This window comes from Mobula hypostoma, chromosome 1 (assembly GCF_963921235.1).
Source record: "Mobula hypostoma chromosome 1, sMobHyp1.1, whole genome shotgun sequence".
NCBI classification, from domain to species: Eukaryota; Metazoa; Chordata; class Chondrichthyes; order Myliobatiformes; family Myliobatidae; genus Mobula; species Mobula hypostoma.
In genome coordinates, this window is record NC_086097.1 from 158,704,003 (window position 1) to 158,724,218 (window position 20,216).

Below are 20,216 nucleotides of genomic sequence, written 5' to 3' on the forward strand. Positions count from 1 at the left end.
GGTCACCCCTCAGCTTCCTATATTCTAGTGAGAATAACCCCAGCCTATCCAACCTCTCCACTGCGTACCATTCCTTCAGATTATTATCACCTCTGAGACTATAAGACATCCAACAGCCCAAAAGCAATAGTAAATCACTTTGAGTTTCCAACGTGGTCTTCCCAATTAATGTGAGGCAAATTGAAATTCCTGTTGTGATTGTACTAGTTCTCTTGCATGTCTCACTGATTAAAAGAAACTTGGCCTCTGGAGATTTGAATCTCACTTGGTGACGTAAAACTCAATCCTGCAATGCTTTTGTGCACAGGTTTCTGGACCACCTGCACCTAGCTCAGTTATCAATAGTAAAATACACAGCCATTGAACATGCCACCCTTTTACCTCTTCCAGTGTTTAGGAATTAATATTCAATAATATTCATTTCTACATTTTCAGTTTATAATCGTTAGAGTGATAAAATTGTTTGGAAAATCAGTATCATCTGGAAAACGTCTGTAATGGAGGTCAACAGGTTATACTTCTCAAAGGAACATTGGATACACACTCGAAGGAAAATACTTGGTTGGGCAAAGATGAAGGACTGGGTTGAAAGATTGCTCTGCTGAATGCTGGGTAGATTTAATGGGTTAAAAGTGTGGCTACAATTCCATGATACTATGGATGGAGGGTGTAATTGGGGGAGGGAAGGATTGTTGCTTTGCTGCTGTTTGTGTGTGGGAGTGGGAATAGGGGTTCTAATGTTTTTTACTGTCACTCATGCTTTGGGGCAGTCTTCTGTTTTCATGGATATTTGCAAAGAACAAGAATTTCAGGTTCTTGTGTACCTTCTTTGATATTAAATGGAATTATTGAACTTTTGAATGTGACCTATTTTCATTCTGATATCTTTCCCCCTTCCTTTCCAGTTCTGAAGAAGGGTCTCGAACTAAAACATCTACAGTTTATTTATTTCCATAGATGCTGCCTGGCCTATTGAGTTCTTCTAGCATTTTGTGTGTCTTGCTTTGGAATTCCAGCAGCTGCAGAATTTCTCATGTTTAAGTTTTAAATAAAGTTCCTGTCAACTGAAGATTGCTGCTCCTTCTAGTTTCCTTGGGATTGATTACTGCCTAAACAGCTAGGTAGTCATTTATTTCTGAACCTGGACAGGCTCACTGTGGAGAGCATCATAGTTGATCCTCGTTTATTTGTTATCTGTAGTCTCAACATTAATATGTAGGTGAAATTGAAGTATAGACTTTTCATGGTCACAATATGAAACTTCATCTTAGATATTTAAGAGGCAATTTTGTTCTTAACGTGCATGTTTATTCTCAGGATTTATGTGACATGATGCATCTGTCATAAACCTGCATCAAGTGATTTCTTTTTGCTTTCACAGAAAGTTGCTGAAAAGTCCAGAGCACTGTTTCCTGCAACATTGAAGAACAGACAGGTGAGTGACAGTCTTTGCAATCTTGAATCTGGCTATCCATATTCTCACATACAATGTCTGCTCACATCATAAGCTCACATAAGCTCAAAGATGTATTTTCAGCTCGCATCTTAAACTGTATCCTTAAGTCAAGTTGCTCTGTTCCTTGGCTGCTTCTCATTTCTTGAAAGTGAATCCATTAAGATCAGAAAGATGATCCTGGAGAGGGATCAGTTCGCTGTTGACCAGTGTGATATCCTGTAATGTGAAGGGAATTTTAGATTAGATTATGAGGACACTCAGTCCTTGTTTACTGTCATTTAGAAATGTATGCATTAAAAAATGATACAATGTTCCTCCAGAAAGATATCACTGAAACACAGGACAAACCAAGACTAAAACTGAGAAAACCACATAATTATAACATATAGTTACAACAGTGCAAAGCAATACCTTAATTTGATAAAGAACAGACCATGGGCATGGTAAAAAAAAGTCTCAAAATCCCAGTAGACTCATCATCCCACGCAGGCGGCAGAAGGGAGGAACTCTCCCTGCCATGAACCTCCAAGTGCTGCCAACTTGCCTATGCAGCACCATTGGAAGCACCCAACCGCAGCGGACTCTGAGTCCGTCCAAAAACTTTGAGCCTCCAGCCCCTCCGATACAGCCTCTCCGAGCACCATCTCTGCCAAGTGCTTTGACCCCTCCCCGGCCACTGAGCAACAGACAAAGCCAAAGACTTGGGGTCTTCCCCTCCGGAGATTCTGGGCCACATAATAGCAGCGGTAGCGAAACAGGCATTTCAGAAGTTTCACCAGATGTTCCTCCGTGCTCTCACATCTGTCTCCATCAAATCAGGATTGTGCACGGCACCCTACTTATCAGATAACAGATATCATTCACCGGAGTGGCCGCTGCAAGCTGCGTCGCGCCGCCATCTTCTCCTCCCATGTAATTGCTCATTATGTAAGGCTATTTCTGTGATGTTGTTCTTATTGGTCAGCTTTAGAATAGTAAAGCCAATATAGCCCTCTCTCCCTTCACAAAAGTATTCTTTGCTACCCTCCAAAGTCAAAGGGGATCTATGAAAGGAAAATCATCTTTGACTCTGGTACTGGATTTCTTCAAGGATGAGAGCATCTCATGTTCTCGATATTTATTGCATATTTTTTTCTTTGTGTAATTGCAAGTTTGTTGTCTTTTACATTATGGTGGAAGATGGTGAGGTCTTTCATTGATTCTATCAGGGTTAGTATTCTATTATGAATTTATTGAGGATGCCTGCAAGAAAATGAATCTCAGGGTTGTATATGGTGACATATATGTACTTTGATAATAATTTTACTTTGAACTAAAATGAAACCAATGAATATTATCTGGAGTTTCAGTAGATTTAAAATGCAATTCCACACAGGAAGTTGGTCATGGAATTACAGGTAAAATGTTATTTTAGATTGAGAAAGCAACAAGTGGAAGTAAATAAATCATTCAAAAGCTATGACAAGTAAGAAACTAAGGATCAGTGGTTGTGCGTTGTAATATCATAAGAAAAGTGGATGATAGTGCTGAAAATGAGGTCACCTAGTACAGTCAGCAGGATGAGTTACAATGTGAAAGGCGGACAAAATCGATAACGGCAGATACAGGACTGAAGGTGTATCTGAATGTGCACAGTATATAGAATAAGGTAGATGAATTTACAGTATATATGCAGAATAGCAGGTATGATACTGTAGGCATCACTGAATCATGGCTGGAAGATTATACTGGGGTCTTAAGGTCCAAGGATACACATTGTATTGAAAGGATAGGTGGGGAGGGGTGGGGGGTGTTGCTCTGTTGGTAAAAAATTTAATCAAATCATTAGAAGTGACATAGAGTTGGAAGGTGTTGAATCATTGTGAATAGAGCAAAGGAACTTCAGGGGTAAAAAGGAACCTGATGGGAATTATATATAGACCCCAAACAGTAGTAAGGATGTGGCCTACAAGTTACAATGGGAGATAGAAAATGCATGTCAGAAGGGCATTGTTACAACAGTCATGGGGGGATTTCAATATGCAGGTAGATTGGGAAAATCAGGCTGGTGCTGGATTACAGGAGGGACAATTTCTAGAGTGCCTACAAGATGATTTTTTAGACCATCTCATGGTTGAACCCACTAGAAGATCAGCTATTCTGGACTGGATTTCGTGCAATGAACCAGAATTGATTAGAGAGCTTAAGGCAAAAGAACCCTTAGGGGCAAATGATCATAATATGATCGAATTAATGCTGAAATTTGGGGGGAGGCTAAAGTAGGGTTGCCAACTTTCCCACTCCCAAATAAGGGACAAAAGTAGCAGTCAAATACAGGACACTTGTGTTTACCCCAAGAAAGACTACCATGACCATGAAGCCTTGCACGGGCACCTGTGTGCGCATGCGTGTACGTGCCGATCTTTTTTCTACAAATCGGCTTTGGTGATTCTGTTCAGTGAAAGTACACTGTACATGCATTATTTCTACTTTATATAGGCTGTGTATTTATCATATCATTCCTGCTTTTACTATGTGTTGCTGTTATTTTGGGATTTATGTCTTATTTGGTATGATTTGGTAAGTTATATTTTGGGTCTGGGAACGCTCACAAATTTTTCCTATATAAATTAATGGTAATTGCTTCTTCGCTTTACGCCGTTTCAGCATGAAAGGTTTCATAGGAATGCTCTGCATTAGCGGGGGAAATAGGGGACAAGGGTGGTCCTGTATGTCAAACCAATTTAGCCCAATATACGGGATGTCCCGGCTAATACAGGACAGTTGGCAACCCTAGGCTAAAGGCAGATGTATCAGTATTACAGTGGAGTAAAGGGAGTTACTGAGGCATGAGAGAGGAGTTGGCCAGAATTGATTGGAAAAGAATGCTGGCAGGGATGGTGGCAGTGTAGCGATGGAACACAAAAGTAAGCTAGCCAATAGTATTAAAGAGGATACCAAAAGTTTCTTCAGATAAATGAAGTGAAAATGAGAAGCGGGAGTGGGTATTGGACTGCTGGAAAACGATGCTGGAGAGATAATAATGGAGGACAACGAAATGGCGGATGAACTGAATAAGTATTTTGCATCATTCTTCACTGTGGAAGACACTAGCAGTATGGTGGATGTACCTGGTCTCAGGGGGCATGAAATGTGGGAAATTGCCATAACTAGGGATAAAGGTCTGAAGGTAGATAAGTCACCTGGACCAGATGGTGTATGCCCTGGGAGGTAGTTGAAGGGATCGTGGAAGGATTAGTAATGATCTTTCAAGAATCACTAGTTTCTGGAATGATTCCAGAAGACTGAAAAATTGCAAATCTCACTCCATTCTTCAAGAAGGGAGAGAGGCAGAAGAATGGAAACTATAGGCCGGTTAGTTTGACTTCAGTGGTTGGGAAGATGTTGAAGTTGATTATTAAGGATGAGATTTCAGGGTACTTGGAGACGCCTGATAAAATAAGCCATAGTCAGCATGGTTTCCACAAGGGAAAATGTTGCCTGACAAATCTGTTGGAATCCTTTGAAGAAATAGCAAGTAGAATAGACAAAGGAGAATCGGTTGATGTTGTGTACTTGGATTTTCAGAAGGCCTTTGTCATGGTGCCACACAAGAGGCTGTTTAACAAGCTATGAGCCTATGGTTTAGCAAGATAGATTGTAGTATAGATAAAGCAGAGGCTGATTGGTAGAAGGCAAAGAGTGGGAATAAAGGGAGCCTTTTCTGGCTGGCTACTAGTGACTAATGTCCTGCAGGGGTTTGTGTTAGGACCTATTGTCATATGTCAGATAGATTTGGATGATGAAATTGATGGTTTTGTTGCAAAGTTTGCAGACAATATGAAGATAGGTGGAGGGGCAGGTAGTTTTGAGGAAGTAGTGAGGCTACAGAAGGACTTAGACTGATTAAGAGAATGGGCAAAGAAATAGCAGATGGAAAACAGTGTTAAAAAGTGTATGATCATGCACTTTTGTAGAAGAAATGAAAGGGTTGACTATTTTCTAAATGGAAAGAAATTACAAAAAACTGAGGTGCAGAAGGATTTGGGAGTCCTTGTGCAGGATTCCCTAAAGGTTAATTTGCAGGTTGATTCTGTGGTAAAGAAGGCAAATACAATGTTAGCATTTATTTAAGGAGGACTAGAATATTTAAGCAAGGATGTAATGTTGAGACTTTATAAGTCACTAGTGAAACCTCATTTGGAGTTTTGTGATCAGGTTTGGGCCCCTTACTTTAGAGAGGATGCTGAAACTGGAGAGGGTTCAAAGCAGGTTCACAAAAATGATCTCAAGATTGAATGGCTTGTAATATGATGAGTCTTTGATGGCTCTGGGCCTGTATTCACAGAATTCAGAAGAATGAGGGATGACCTCATTGAAACTGAAACTCTTGGCAGTGTGGAGGATCAGAGGGATCTTGGGGTCTGAGTCCATGGGACACTCAAAGCTGCTGCGCAGGTTGACTCTGTGATTTAAGAAAGCATGCGGTGCATTGGCCTTCATTAATTGTGGTATTGAGTTTAGGAGTTGAGAGGTAATGTTGCAGCTATATAGGACCCTGGTCAGACCCCACTTGGAGTACTGTGCTCAGTTCTGGTCGCCTCACTATAAGAAGGATGTGGAAACCATAGAAAGGGTGCAGAGGAGATTTACAAGGATGTTGCCAGGATTGAGGAGTATGCCTTATGAAAATAGGATGAGTGAACTCGGCCTTTTTTCCTTGGAGCAACGGAGGATGAGAGGTGACCTGATAGAGGTGTATAAGATGGTGGGAGGCATTGATAGTGTAGATAGCCGGAGGCTTTTTCCCCAAGGTTGGAACGGCTAGTACAAGAGGGCATAGTTTTAAGGTGCTTTGGAAATAGGTACAGAGGAGATGTCAGGGGTAAGTTTTTTTATGCAGAGTGTGGTGAGTGCATGGAATGGGCTGCTGGTGAGGGTGGTGGAGGCGGATACGATAGGGTCTTTTAAGAGACTCCTGGATGGGTATGTGGAGCTCAGAAAAATAAGGGGCTATGGGTAACCCTAGGTAATTTCTATGGTAAGGACATGTTCAGCACAGCTTTGTGGACTGAGAGGCCTGTATTGTGCTGTAGGTTTTCTGTGTTTCTATGAAACCTATTGAATGGTGAAAGGCCTTGTTAGAGTGGATCTTTCCTTTGGTGGGAGAGTCTAAGACCAGAGGACACAGCCTCAGAATAGAGGGTTGTCCCTCTAGAATGGAGATGAGGAGGAATTTCTTTAGCCAGATAGTGAAGTGCCTGTGGAATTCCTTACCACAAGCAGCTGTGGAGGCCATGTCTTTATGTATATTTAAAGCAGAGGTTGATAGATTCTTGATTGGTCGGGAAGAAGGCAGGAGATTGGGCTGAGAGAAAAAAATTGGACCAGCCATGATGAAATGGCAGAGCAGACTCGATGGCCCAAATGGTCTAATTCTTCTCTTGCATCTTAGAGCCTTATGGTTCCATTGATTTCACTTTCTACATTGTCATATTTCCTTCTTCAATAACGATACTAAATTAAGTAGGATTGTGACCAAAGCAGGACGCATAGAAACTTCATGGGGGCATGCTGATTGAGTGGATGACTGATGAGATATGTGAAGTTATCCACCTTGATGTACAAAGGAAAAAAAAAATGTTTTAAACAGTGTGGGGATATATTGTGTTTATGTCTGAAGGGACATTCCTGTAGAAGGGCTTTGCATACAAGTCACTGAAAGCCAACTCACAGACGCAACCTGTAAATGATAGAAGAGGATCTGAAAGAAGAAACAAAAGGTGTTTTCCTGTGGTTGTACAGGTCCTCGTAGACCTCAATTGGGTTATCTTCTCTTCTTACCAAAAAAAAGAGCATATGTTTGCCAAGACAGAGTACAGCAAAGATTTATTAGACTGCTTCTAAGAATGGTGGGTGTGCTGAATGAGGAGAATATGAATAAATTAATGAGAGTTTAGAAAAATGAGAAGAAATATAGTTGAAACTTGCAAGTATCTTACAGAGCTTGATATGCTGAGTGTAGGGAGGATACCTCCTTTGCATGAGGAATTTAGAACAATGTTTTACAGTTTCATAATAAAGCGTAGATTGATTAGGACTGAAATGGGGAGAAAGTTCTTCATTAAGATGTGAATGTTTGGAATTCCCAATTCCTGAGGACTGTAGGAGCTTACTTGTTAACTTTATTCAAAACACAGTTGGATAAAATTCTGGATAATGAGATGGTCAATGGATATAGAGACAAAACAGGGATTGGTGCTGAAGCAGAAGATCTGTTATGATCATGATGAATGGAAAAACGGATGTGAAGGGCCAAAGGGCCTTATCTAGATCCTACTTCTTATTTTTTTCTGTAAAAACTTCACGTGTTTCCAGCTATGCTTGTTTCTTTTTGTTGAATGGTAAGAAGTGTGACCTCATTGTTACTTATGAATTATTTTGGCAATAACTTTCTTTGACTCTGCTAATTATTCAGCTGCTTTGTAGAATCCCATTCCATTGCTTTCTGCTGAAGAAATTGTCAGAATCCTTTGAGACACAACAGACTGAAGATCCTGGAATCTGGGACATCTCAAAATAGAAGGGGTGATTGATAAGTTTGTGGCCTAAGGTAGAAGGAGTCAGTTTTAGAAAACCTAGCACATTTATTTTTAAACATAGTCCCCTCCTGCATTTATACACTTGGTCCTGCGGTCATGGAGCATACGGATCTTGGACCTCCAGGAAGTGTCCACAGCAGGGGTGATTGATAAGTTTGTGGCCTACAGGAGAAAGAGGTGAGTTATACAGCTCTCATTATATGCACATGCAGTTAAACTCTTTGAGTGATTATGCAGAAAGTTTGAAGTTAATAACTCATCTCCTTCTACCTTAGGCCATGAACTTATCAATCACCCTGATGAGTCATTAACTTCAAACTTTCTGCATAATCATTCAAAGAGTTGACCTGCATGTGCATGTAATGAGAGCTGTATAACTCATCTCTTTCTACTGTAGGCCACAAACTTATCAATCACCCCTGCTGTGGACACTTTCTGGAGGTCCAGGATCCGTATGCTCCACGACCGCTGGACTAAGTGTGTAAATGTAGGAGGGGACTATGTTGAAAAATAAATGTGCTAGATTTTCTAAAATGGACTCCTTCTACCTTAGGTGACGAACTTATCAATCAAGCCTCGTAGGCAGGAGTGGAAGTCAGTGGGTCAGGCAGCATTTGTGGAGGGAAATGGACACTTTATCTGCACCCTCATCTAGTCCTGACTCAAAACTTAGACTGTGCCTTTCCCTCCATAGATGCTTCCTGGCCTACTAACTTCCTCAGGCACCTCCTTCATTGTTGCCAGGATATTAGCCCATTAAAATGGTCTTGTTCTCAGCTCAGCAATATTAGTTATTTTAAGAAGGTATTTTACAATATTATGCTTTCACTTTTCCTCTTAGACATCATTGTTTCAAAGCGTGAATAATGGAGTAGTATGCCTTGATATTATGATTTCATTTGAAAAATCTCTTGAAGAGAAAAAAATCAATTTTACATGATCATAATTAATGGCTGTTGTAACACTGCAAAGGCATGGGTGGGTTGGAGATGAGTCATGAGCACTCATGCTTACATTGCTGGTCATGAGTGCCCATTAAATTATTTAGATCCAATTTTATTTGTGGAATTGGCACTGACTGTGTCAGGCACTTACACCTACTTCTTCCAGAGAATGGAGCTTTTAGCATGAAGAATCTGGTTTACCATTGCTCTTATTTTTGCTGATTGCCTATCTGCAGAAGTCTTTGCTCATTTAGGTTCACTAATCATGAATGTAGTCATTGATATTTACTCATCCATATTATTGGACTAATGAAGTTGTTTGTCCATCTCCCAAAATACTTCTATCCATTAAGAAGCCATATAAGCACACCAGTATCATTCTTTCTTTATCAATGCTAATGTGCCACTCAGACACAGGAATATTATTGAAAAACTGACTGCACATCAAAAGAAGCACAAACAGGAAGGTGCAATGGATCTGTGGTGGTGCTGTGTGGCCAAATGGAAGTCTTAACTCACTTTGGGTGGCAGGAAAACTAAACACTTAACTGAATATGATGTGACTGCAACTAATTTGATGGACAGAGACTACATCTGTCAACCTGAAGCATCGCATTGACACGGCTAATGGAGCTCCAACCTCACAGGTCCAGAGACCCAGGTTCAATCCTGACCTCTGGTCCTGCCGGAGTTTTCATGTTCTTCCAGCGATGCATGGGTTTCTTCCTAGTCTTCCAATTTCCACCCATGTCTCTCAAACATGAGGGTGTGAGGTTAATTGACCCTAGAGTTTAGATGAGTGGTAGAATCTGGTGGGAGTTGCAATGTGGGAAGAATAAAATCAGGTGAGGTTTGATTAGTCTAAAAAGAGATGCTTTATGGTCAGTGAGACTAAGTGGGCCTGTTTCCTTATTGCATACTCTGAGCCAGAGGTTACTATATATCTAACTCAAGAACTCACGGTATAAGAAGTTGCACAAGGAAGGGTGGAAACAACAATGGAAACATACGCGATAGGGTAGAAACCAAGCGATAATAATGGTGCAGTCTAAGAGATGGTTGTATAAATAACATGCCCTCATCATTCCATCTCAGCCAGTACCACCACCATTTGAGTTATTTAGGTTTTCTTGGTTTCCATTCCAGCACTGACACTCTCTTAGTTTTCAATTTGAAACATGACTGATTTCTGATTTTTTTGGATGACAGGGAATCGGTCAGAAATGTTAATTTTATTTCACGCTGCTGCCTTTGGAGAGTTTTTACATTCTCCTGTGACCAACTGGGTTTTCTCCGGGTGCTCTGGTTTCCTCCCAGCATCCAAAGACATGGGTAAATTAATTAGTCATTGTAAATTGTCCTGTGATTAGGCTGGGATAAAATTAACTTGGGTATGGATTGACAGGATAGAAACATAGAAACATGGAAACATAGAAAATTTACCGCACAATACAGGCCGTTCAGCTCACAAAGCTGTGCCGACCATGTCCCTACTTTAGAACTACCTAGGCTTTACCCACAGCCCTCTATTTTCCTACGCTCCATGTAGCCATCCAGGAGTCTCTTAAAAGACCCTATCGTATCTGCCTCCACCAGCGCCACTGGCAGCCCATTCCACGCACTCACCACTCTCTGCGTAAAAAAACTTACCTCTGACATCTCCTCTGTACCTGCTTCCAAGCACCTTAAAACTATGCCCTCTCATGCTAACCATTTCAGCCCTGGGGAAAAGCCTCTGACTATCCACACGATCAATGCCTCTCATTATCTTGTACACCTCTATCAGGTCACCCCTCAACCCCTGTTGCCCCAGGGAGAAAAGCCGAGTTTACTCAACCTATTCCCATAAGGCATGCTCCCCATTCCAGGCAACATCCTTGTAAATCTCCTCTGCACCCTTTCTATGGTTTCCGCATCCTTCTTATAGTGAGGCGACCAGAATTGCACACAATACTCCAAGTGGGGTCTGATCAGGGTCCTATATAGCTGCAACATTACCTTTGGCTCTTAAACTCAATCCACGATTGATGAAGGCCAATGCACCGTATGCCTTCTTAACCACAGAGTCAACCTGCATAACAGCTTTGAGTGTCCTATGGACCCCAAGATCCTTCTGATCCTCCATACTGCCAAGTGTCTTACCTTTAATGTTATATTCTGCCATCATATTTGACCTACCAAAATGAACCACCTCACACATATCTGGGTTGAACTCCATCTGCCACTTCTCAGCCCAGTTTTGCATCCTATCAATGTCTCGTTGTAACCTCTGACAGTCCTCCACACTGTCCACAACACACCCAACCTTTGTGTCATCAGTAAATTTACTAACCCCTCCCTCCACTTCCTCATCCAGGTCATTTATAAAAATCACAAAGAGTAGGGGTCCCAGAACACATCACTGAAGCAGACCGTTGGTCACCGACCTCCATGCAGAATAAGACGCGTCTACAACCACTCTTTGCCTTCTGTGGGCAAGCCAGTTCTGGATCCACAAAGCAATGTCCACTTGAATCCCATGCTTCCTTACTTTCTTAATAAGCCTTGCATGGGGTACCTTATCAAATGCCTTGCTAAAATCCATATACAGTACATCTACCGCTCTACCTTCATCAATGTATTTAGTCACATCCTCAAAAAAATCAAACTGTCTTTTAAGGCACAACCTGCCCTTGACAGAGTCATGCTGACTATTCCTAATCATATTATGCCTCTCCAAATGTTTGTAAATCCTGCCTCTCAGGATCTGCTCCATAAACTTACCAACCACTGAAGTAAGACTCACTGGCCTATAATTTCCTGGGCTATCCCTACTCCCTTTCTTGAATAAGGGAACAATATCCACAATCATCCGGAACCTCTCCCATCCTCATTGATGATGCAAAGATCGTTGCCAGAGGCTCAGCAATCTCCTCCCTCGCTTCCCACAGTAGCCTGGGGTACATCTCATCCAGTCCCTGTGACTTATCCAACTAGATGCTTTCCAAAAGCTCCAGCATATCCTCTTCCTTAATACCTACATGCTGAAGCTTTTCAGTCCACTGCAAGTCATCCCTACAATCGCCAAGATCCTTTTCCATAGTGAATCCTGAAGCAAAGTATTCATTAAGTACCTCTACTATTTCATCCGGTTCCATACACACTTTTCGAGTGTCACACTTGATTGGTCCTATTCTCTCACGTCTTATCCTTTTGCTCTTCATATACTTTTAGAATGCCTTGGGGTTTTCCTTAATCCTGTCTGCCAAGGCCTTCTCATGGCCCCTTCTGGATCTCCTAATTTCATTCTTAAGCTCCTTCCTGCTAGCATTATAATCTTCTAGATTCCTATCATTACCTAGTTTTTTCAACCTTTCATAAGCTCTTCTTTTCTTCTTGACGAGATTTACAACAGCCTTTGTACACCATGGATCTTGTACCCCACCATCCTTTCCATGTCTCATTGAAACGTACCCAGTCAGAACCCCACGCAAATATCCCATAAGTCCATAAGACCATACAACAAAGGAGCAGAAGTTGGCCATTTGGCCCATCGAGTCTGCTCCACCGTTTTATCATGAGCTGATCCCTTCTCCTATTTAGTCCCACTCCCCCTGCCTTCTCACCATAACCTTTGATGCCCTGGCTACTCAGATACCTATCAATCTCTGCCTTAAATACACCCAATGACTTGGCCTCCACTGCCACCCGTGGCAACAAATTCCATAGATTCACCACCCTCTGGCTAAAAAAATTTCTTCCCCTGAACATTTGCCACATTTCTTCCATACGTTTCCCTGATAAAATCTGTTTCTAATTTATATTTCCGAGTTCCTGCCTGATAGCCTCACATTTCCCCTTACTCCAACAAAACGTTTCCCTAACTTGTCTTTTCCCATCTCTCTCCAATGCTATGGTAAAGGAGATAGAATTATGATCACTATCTCCAAAATGTACTCCCACTGAGAGATCTGACATCTGACCAGGTTCATTTTCCAATACCAGATCAAGTACTCTCCTCTTGTAGGCTTATCTACATGTTGTGTCAAGAAACCTTCCTGAACATGCCTAATAAACTATTACCCCATCCAAACTTCTCACTCTAGGGAAATACCAATCAATATTTGGGAAATTAAAATCTTCCACCACAACAACCCTGTTATTATTACTCCTTTCCAGAATCTGTCTCCCTATCTGCTCCTCGATGACCCTGTTACTATTGGATGGTCTATAAAAAACACCCAGTGGAATTATTGACCCCTTCCTATTCTTAACTTCCACCCACAGAGACACCATTGATAACCCCTTCATGACTTCCTTCTTTTCTGCAGCTGTGACACTATCCCTGATCCACAGTGCCACGCCCCCACCTCTTTTGCCTCCCTCCCTATCCTTTCTGAAACATCTAAAGCCTAGCACTTGAAGAAGCCATTCCTGCCCCTGCACCATCCAAGTCTCTGTAATGGCCACAACATCATAGCTCCAAGTGCTGATAAACACTCTAAGCTCATCTACTTTATTCATAATACTCCTCGCATTAAAATAGACATATCTCAATCCGTTGGTCTGAGCGCATCCCATCGCTATGACCTGCCTACCCTCCCTTTCGCACTGTCTCCAAGCTTTCTCTATTTGTGAGCCAACCTCCCTTTCCTCTGTAACTTTAGTAAACTGATTCCTAAGCTCCAGAACCTGGGCCTTAGCACTCAGATCTGCTGCTGGATCTTCAACTTCCTCACAGACAGGACCCAGGCTGTAAAAATAGGGGACAAGCTCTCCCCTACAATCACTCTGAGCACCGGTGCCCCACAAGGCTGTGTACTCAGCCCCCTGCTGTACTCACTGTACACCCATGATTGTGTAGCCAAGTTTCCATCAAGCTCAATATATAAGTTTGCTAATGACACAACAATTGTAGGCCGTATCTCAGGTAATGATGAGTTTGAGTACAAAGAGGAAATTAAGAACCTGGTGGCATGGTGTGAAGACAATAACCTATCCCTCAACGTCAGCAAGACGAAGGAATTGGTTGTTGACTTCAGAAGCAGTAGCGGACCACATGACCCAATTTATATCGGTGGTGCACAAGTGGAACAGGTCAAAAGCTTCAAGTTCCTCGGGGTCAATATCACAAGTGACCTAACTTGGTCTAACCAAGCAGAGTCCACTGCCAAGAAGGCCCACCAGTGCCTTTACTTCCTGAGAAAGCTAACGAAATTTGGCCTGTCCCCTAAAACCCTCACTAATTTTATAGATGCACCGTAGAAAGCATTCTTCCAGGGTGCATCACAACCTGGTATGAAAGTTGTCCTGTCCAAGACCGGAAGAAGCTGCAGAGGATCGTGAACACAGTGCAGCACATCACACAAACCAATCTTCCGTCCTTGAACTCACTTCACACCGCATGCTGTTGGAGCAGTGCTGCCAGGATAATCAAGGACACGACCCACCCAGCCAACACACTTTTCGTCCCTCTTCCCTCCGGGAGAAGGCTCAGGAGCTTGAAGACTCATACGGCCAGATTTGGGAACAGCTTCTTTCCAACTGTGATAAGACTGCTGAACGGATCCTGACCCAAATCTGGGCCGTACCGTCCAAATATCCGGACCTGCCTCTCGTTTTTTTTTGCACTACGTTACTTTCCCTTTTCTATTTTCTATTTATGATTTATAATTTAAATTTTTAATATTTACTATCGATTTGTAATCCAGGGAGCACGAAGCACAGAAGCAAATATCGCTGTGATGATCATACGGTCCAGTATCAATTGTTTGGCGACAGTAAAGTAAAGCAAAGTAAAGTTCCCACCCCCCAGCAATTCTAGTTTAAACTCTCCCCAATAGCTTTAGCAAACCTTCCCACCAGGTTATTGGTCCCCTCGGATCCATTTCATTTTTTTGTAACTTATTTTTTTTCTTGAAATTCATCATCAAACAAACATTTCCATAAGATGTATTTCAGATACTGTACATATATACTGTATCATATATTCACATTTGCCATAAATCTCCACATAGTATTTATCTGAGGTATACAACTATAGAAAAGAAAGGAAAGAAAGATCAAGCAAAAGGAAAAAAGAACTATGTACAAGTGGGGAGTGATTTTTTTTAACAACATTTTCATTGATTTGTGAGAATAAAATCAGGCCTATGGGTGTTATGTAGTTAAACAATTTTTCCCAATATGAATCAAATTGATCCTACTTATAATTTACAGATGCTGTTATCTTATCTATTTTGTAAATGTCCATTGTAATTTCCATCCATGCGTTTAACGTTGGGCTCTTCTGTGATAACCATTTCCTGGTAGGAGTTCTTTTTACCAACCACCAGCAGTATATTCATTAAATATTTATCTCTTTTCAACCACTCTTGAGGTATATACCCAAAATATATGGTCTTACTTTCTAAGGGTACTTCATATTTTAAAATGTCTTGTAGGGCATTGTTCCTCCCACTCCAACAGTCTTTGATAATGGGGCAATCCCGGAAAATATGATAATAGTTTGCATTTTGATTTCCACAATTTATCCAGCAAACAGGGTAGTTACTATCATAATGGGTTTTCTGAGAGGGTGTGATAAAGTATCTTATCAGGTTTTTCCACCTAAACTCCCTCCATTTCTGTGAACTAGTACACTTCCATTGATACCTCCGTATTACTGTCCATTCTTCCTCAGATATAATTATCCTCCTTCCTTCTCCCATTTTGTTTTAATGTATGAAGTCGGTCCCCCTAGGATTCAAGTGCAACCCGTCCTTTTTGTACAGATCACACCTGCCCCAGAAGAGGTCCCAATGATCCAGAAATCTGAATCCCTGCCCCCTGCTCCAATTCCTCAGCCACGCATTTAACCTCCACCTCATTCTATTCCAAGACTCACTGTCATGTGGCACAGGAATGGAAAGGCCTATTCCGCAGTGTATCTCAATGAATAAAAATTGGTGCTGCCTGATCTGATGAGTAATCTTTATTGTTTTTATTTCAGTTTTCCAGCATAACAGCAATCGTTAGTATCATTTTGCAGTTTAAAGTTTTTTACTGAATGATACCGGATGCTTGTCAATCAAATCTTTTTCAATCTTTTTATTAAGTTTCAAAATTAATAAGCATAACAATAATAATGATACAAAGAGATTGGGATTACATTAATAACACTTAACATGTACAAGCATAGATTCCAAGTAACAAATGTAGTTTAGCCTCCCAATCTCTTAACAACTAACCATGAAAAACATATTTTATAAAGAGAAAAAAAACCCCTAAAGTGAAGAAAACAACTAAACTAAAAAAAACAAAGATTGGGCTAAAATTATTTGTTGTTAACTCTGCTCCTCTATAAATGACAAAAAATTACTACAAAGGATTCAGAAAGGGTCAACTTACATCATTTAACCGAAGGATCCATACCACTCCTAATTTTTTCCAAGTTTAGGCATACTATCGTTTGGGAAAACCATTGAAATGTAATAGGAGGATTGGAATCTTTCCACTTAAGTAAAATGGATCTTCTGGCTATTATTGAAACAAATGTAATTAGACGACAAGCTGACGAGGATAAATGACTAGAGTCTATCACTGGTAGTCCAAAAATTGCAGTAATAGGATGAGGTTTTAAATCAATACGCACAACTACTGAAATAATGTCAAAAATATCTTTCCAATAATTTTCTACAAGAGGACAAGAGCAGAACATATGTGTCAAGGAAGCTACCTCAGAATTACATCTATCACAAACAGGATTTATATGGCAGTAAAAACGAGCTAACTTATCATTGGACATATAAGCCCGTCAAGCTTATCAATATTCAGTAACACTTTGAATGCTCAGCAACATTAATACCACACTTGGCATTATTTAATATCCAACAGTATAAAGCTAATTGGTAAATCTAGAACTGTTGTCTTCGCTACATCGACGACTGCATTGGCGCTGCTTCCTGCACGCATGCAGAACTCGTTGACTTTATTAACTTTGCCTCCAACTTTCACCCTGCCCTCAAGTTTACATGGTCCATTTCCGACACCTCCCTCCCCTTTCTAGATCTTTCTGTCTCTGTCTCTGGAGACAGCTTATCCACTGATGTCTACTATAAGCCTACTGACTCTCACAGCTATCTGGACTATTCCTCTTCTCACCCTGTCTCTTGCAAAAACGCCATCCCCTTCTCGCAATTCCTCCGTCTCCGCCGCATCTGCTCTCAGGATGAGGCTTTTCATTCTAGGACGAGGGAGATGTCTTCATTTTTTAAAGAAAGGGGCTTCCCTTCCTCCACTATCAACTCTGCTCTTAAACGCATCTCCCCCATTTCACGTACATCTGCTCTCACTCCATCCTCCCACCACCCCACTAGGAATAGGGTTCCCCTGGTCCTCACCTACCACCCCACCAGCCTCCGGGTCCAACATATTATTCTCCGTAACTTCCGCCACCTCCAACGGGATCCCACCACTAAGCACATCTTTCCCTCCCCCCCTCTCTCTGCATTCCGCAGGGATCGCTCCCTACACAACTCCCTTGTCCATTCGTCCCCCCCATCCCTCCCCACTGATCTCCTTCCTGGCACTTATCCGTGTAAGCGGAACAAGTGCTACACATGCCCTTACACTTCCTCCCTCACCACCATTCAGGGCCCCAAACAGTCCTTCCAGGTGAGGCATCACTTCACCTGTGAGTCGACTGGGGTGATATACTGCGTCCGGTGCTCCCGATGTGGCCTTTTATATATTGGTGAGACCCGACGCAGACTGGGAGACCGCTTTGCTGAACATCTACGCTCTGTCCGCCAGAGAAAGCAGGATCTCCCAGTGGCCACACATTTTAATTCCACATCCCATTCCCATTCTGACATGTCTATCCACGGCCTCCTCTACTGTAAAGATGAAGCCACACTCAGGTTGGAGGAACAACACCTTATATTCCGTCTGGGTAGCCTCCAACCTGATGGCATGAACATTGACTTCTCTAACTTCCGCTAGGCCCCACCTCCCCCTCGTACCCCATCTGTTACTCATTTTTATGCACACATTCTTTCTCTCACTCTCCTTTTTCTCCCTCTGTCCCTCTGAATATACCTCTTGCCCATCCTCTGGGTCACCCCCCCCCGTCTTTCTTCCCGGACCTCCTGTCCCATGATCCTCTCGTATCCCCTTTTGCCTATCACCTGTCCAGCTCTCGGCTCTATCCCTCCCCCTCCTGTCTTCTCCTATCATTTTGCATCTCCCCCTCCCCCTCCCACTTTCAAATCCCTTACTCACTCTTCCTTCAGTTAGTCCTGACGAAGGGTCTCGGCCTGAAATGTCGACTGCGCCTCTTCCTATAGATGCTGCTTGGCCTGCTGCGTTCACCAGCAACTTTGGTGTGTGTTGCTTGAATTTCCAGCATCTGCAGAATTCCTGTTGTAACAGTTGTCTTAGATTGTCCAGATTTTTGCGTGACCTCGGTAGCTCACAGTTTACACCCTTGTGGAGTTTTCTTTTGCACTCATTGAAATTGCAAGGTTATAAACAGCGTAGCAAGAGCAGTGGGATATCTGGCAACTCTATAAAAAAGGGAGTACCAATGGGATTTAAGGATTATGAAAGGAACAATAATTAAAGTGTGAATTGGATTCAATTCAGAAAGAAAACAAGTACATAGACTCTGAAAGATTGGAGAGAGTAAAACAGGGAAAACAAGATTAAAGTGTGATGTTTTGAAGGATTTTATAAATAATTTGCTACAGGAAGAAATGGGAGTGAACAGTTAATTTATTCCCCTTCTGTGCCAAAAAGGTTGATTGGAACCCCATTAACAATTAGCACAATGTTAAAAGGGTACTTGTATACTGAATTATCAGTCTTTAACTTTCTGCAGTAGATGTAATGGGCAACTAATTTGCACCTCTTGCTTGTTCTTGAAAATAACAAGGAGGCCAAGGGCAAGATAACATTTATGTGATGCAGATGGTGAGTAGTGCATTGCAACTAATAAATTTTGCAGTCAAAACTGACATCAAACCTCTTAATACCCAACTTCTCATTTTTTATTCCAGTCCTCACGAAGGGTCTCAGCCCAAAACGTCAACAGTTTACTCTTTTCCATAGATGCTGCTTGGCCTTCTGAGTTCCTCCAGCATTTTGGATTTGTTGCTTTTAAATACCCTGATCTTTTTGGCCATTTTGGGCATTAATAACTCATGCACAATTAACTATCAGCTAATTCTCGAACAACATTGGGGCTATTAAATTTCTACCCTGGATTTAGGCCAAGGTTTTAAATTATATATGTTTGATCTCAGGTGATGATGGGATTAGCTGTACTCAATAGGTCGGAATAGAAAAGTGTTATTGTCAGTAAGACTTTTACCTTACTCAATAACACAAATAAGCAAAAGTTAATGACATAGTTTTCAACACACCTTAGATATCTAAGACGTTTATTTCATTTTATTATTGAGGTACAGCATGGAATAGGCCCTTCGCAATCCCCCAATCTAATCACGGCACAGTTTACAATGACCAATCAACCTACCAATCTTCACCTATATGGTAACTTCTACTTTGAAAAGGCACACTTGACAACTTCATGCCAAAGAAACAACTTTTATCTCGAACTTCAAAAAGTTACCTATATACAGAGGGTTTCACAACCCGTATGGCATGGCAGGAACACTATGTACACGAGGGCCACCGGAAGAACAACAAACGGAAGTAGACCCCTGCCCCCCCATATCCTAATCAGTATTAACTTACTTTTAATTACGCTCACATTACAACACTTCTCTCCCTTTAAAATCCAATATCCCCAAATGTAAAAAAACTAGGAAATAAAAAAACAGTGGTGTTATTAACTAGCGTACCCCTGAAAACTTATACTAGTACCTTAGCAACAGTTTACCAATACAAAACATTTGGAAAACGTGACAGATTCAACATTCAATCTAACAACACCAAATAAACTGTTCCATCAAAGATTCAGTCTGTTAGGAGGATACGAGTGCACTGTGATCTGCGCACTACCCCCGGTGACCCAGCAGGCACCGCTGGTAAGGGTGTTTTGGGTGGATCTGGTTTTGGGGGCATGAGAGGGGTCTGTGTGTCAGCATGAGAATGTCCATCCTCTTCAGGGGACTCCGACCCCTCAGCCAGTGTCTCACCCTCTGGAAAAGTCACTGGTGGATAGGCTTCCACCGTAGTCTGACTCACAAATGGAAACTCCATGGAACTGTCTGTCTCTGAGCCAGTATCATGACGCAGGCGCACATGGTCCTG

At 41.7% G+C, this 20,216-nt stretch overlaps 1 protein-coding gene across 7 annotated transcripts in view; it reads left to right on the top strand.

Moving 5' to 3' along the window:
• tsnare1 (T-SNARE Domain Containing 1) overlaps positions 1 to 20,216 on the top strand; it is a 1,025,035-nt gene that overhangs the window by 571,340 nt on the left and 433,479 nt on the right. For all 7 annotated transcript variants that reach the window (XM_063040571.1, XM_063040581.1, XM_063040628.1 and 4 more), the window contains one exon: positions 1,382 to 1,435. In XM_063040571.1, coding sequence (XP_062896641.1) covers positions 1,382 to 1,435 — 54 coding nt within the window. The remainder of the gene's footprint in view (positions 1 to 1,381; positions 1,436 to 20,216) is intronic.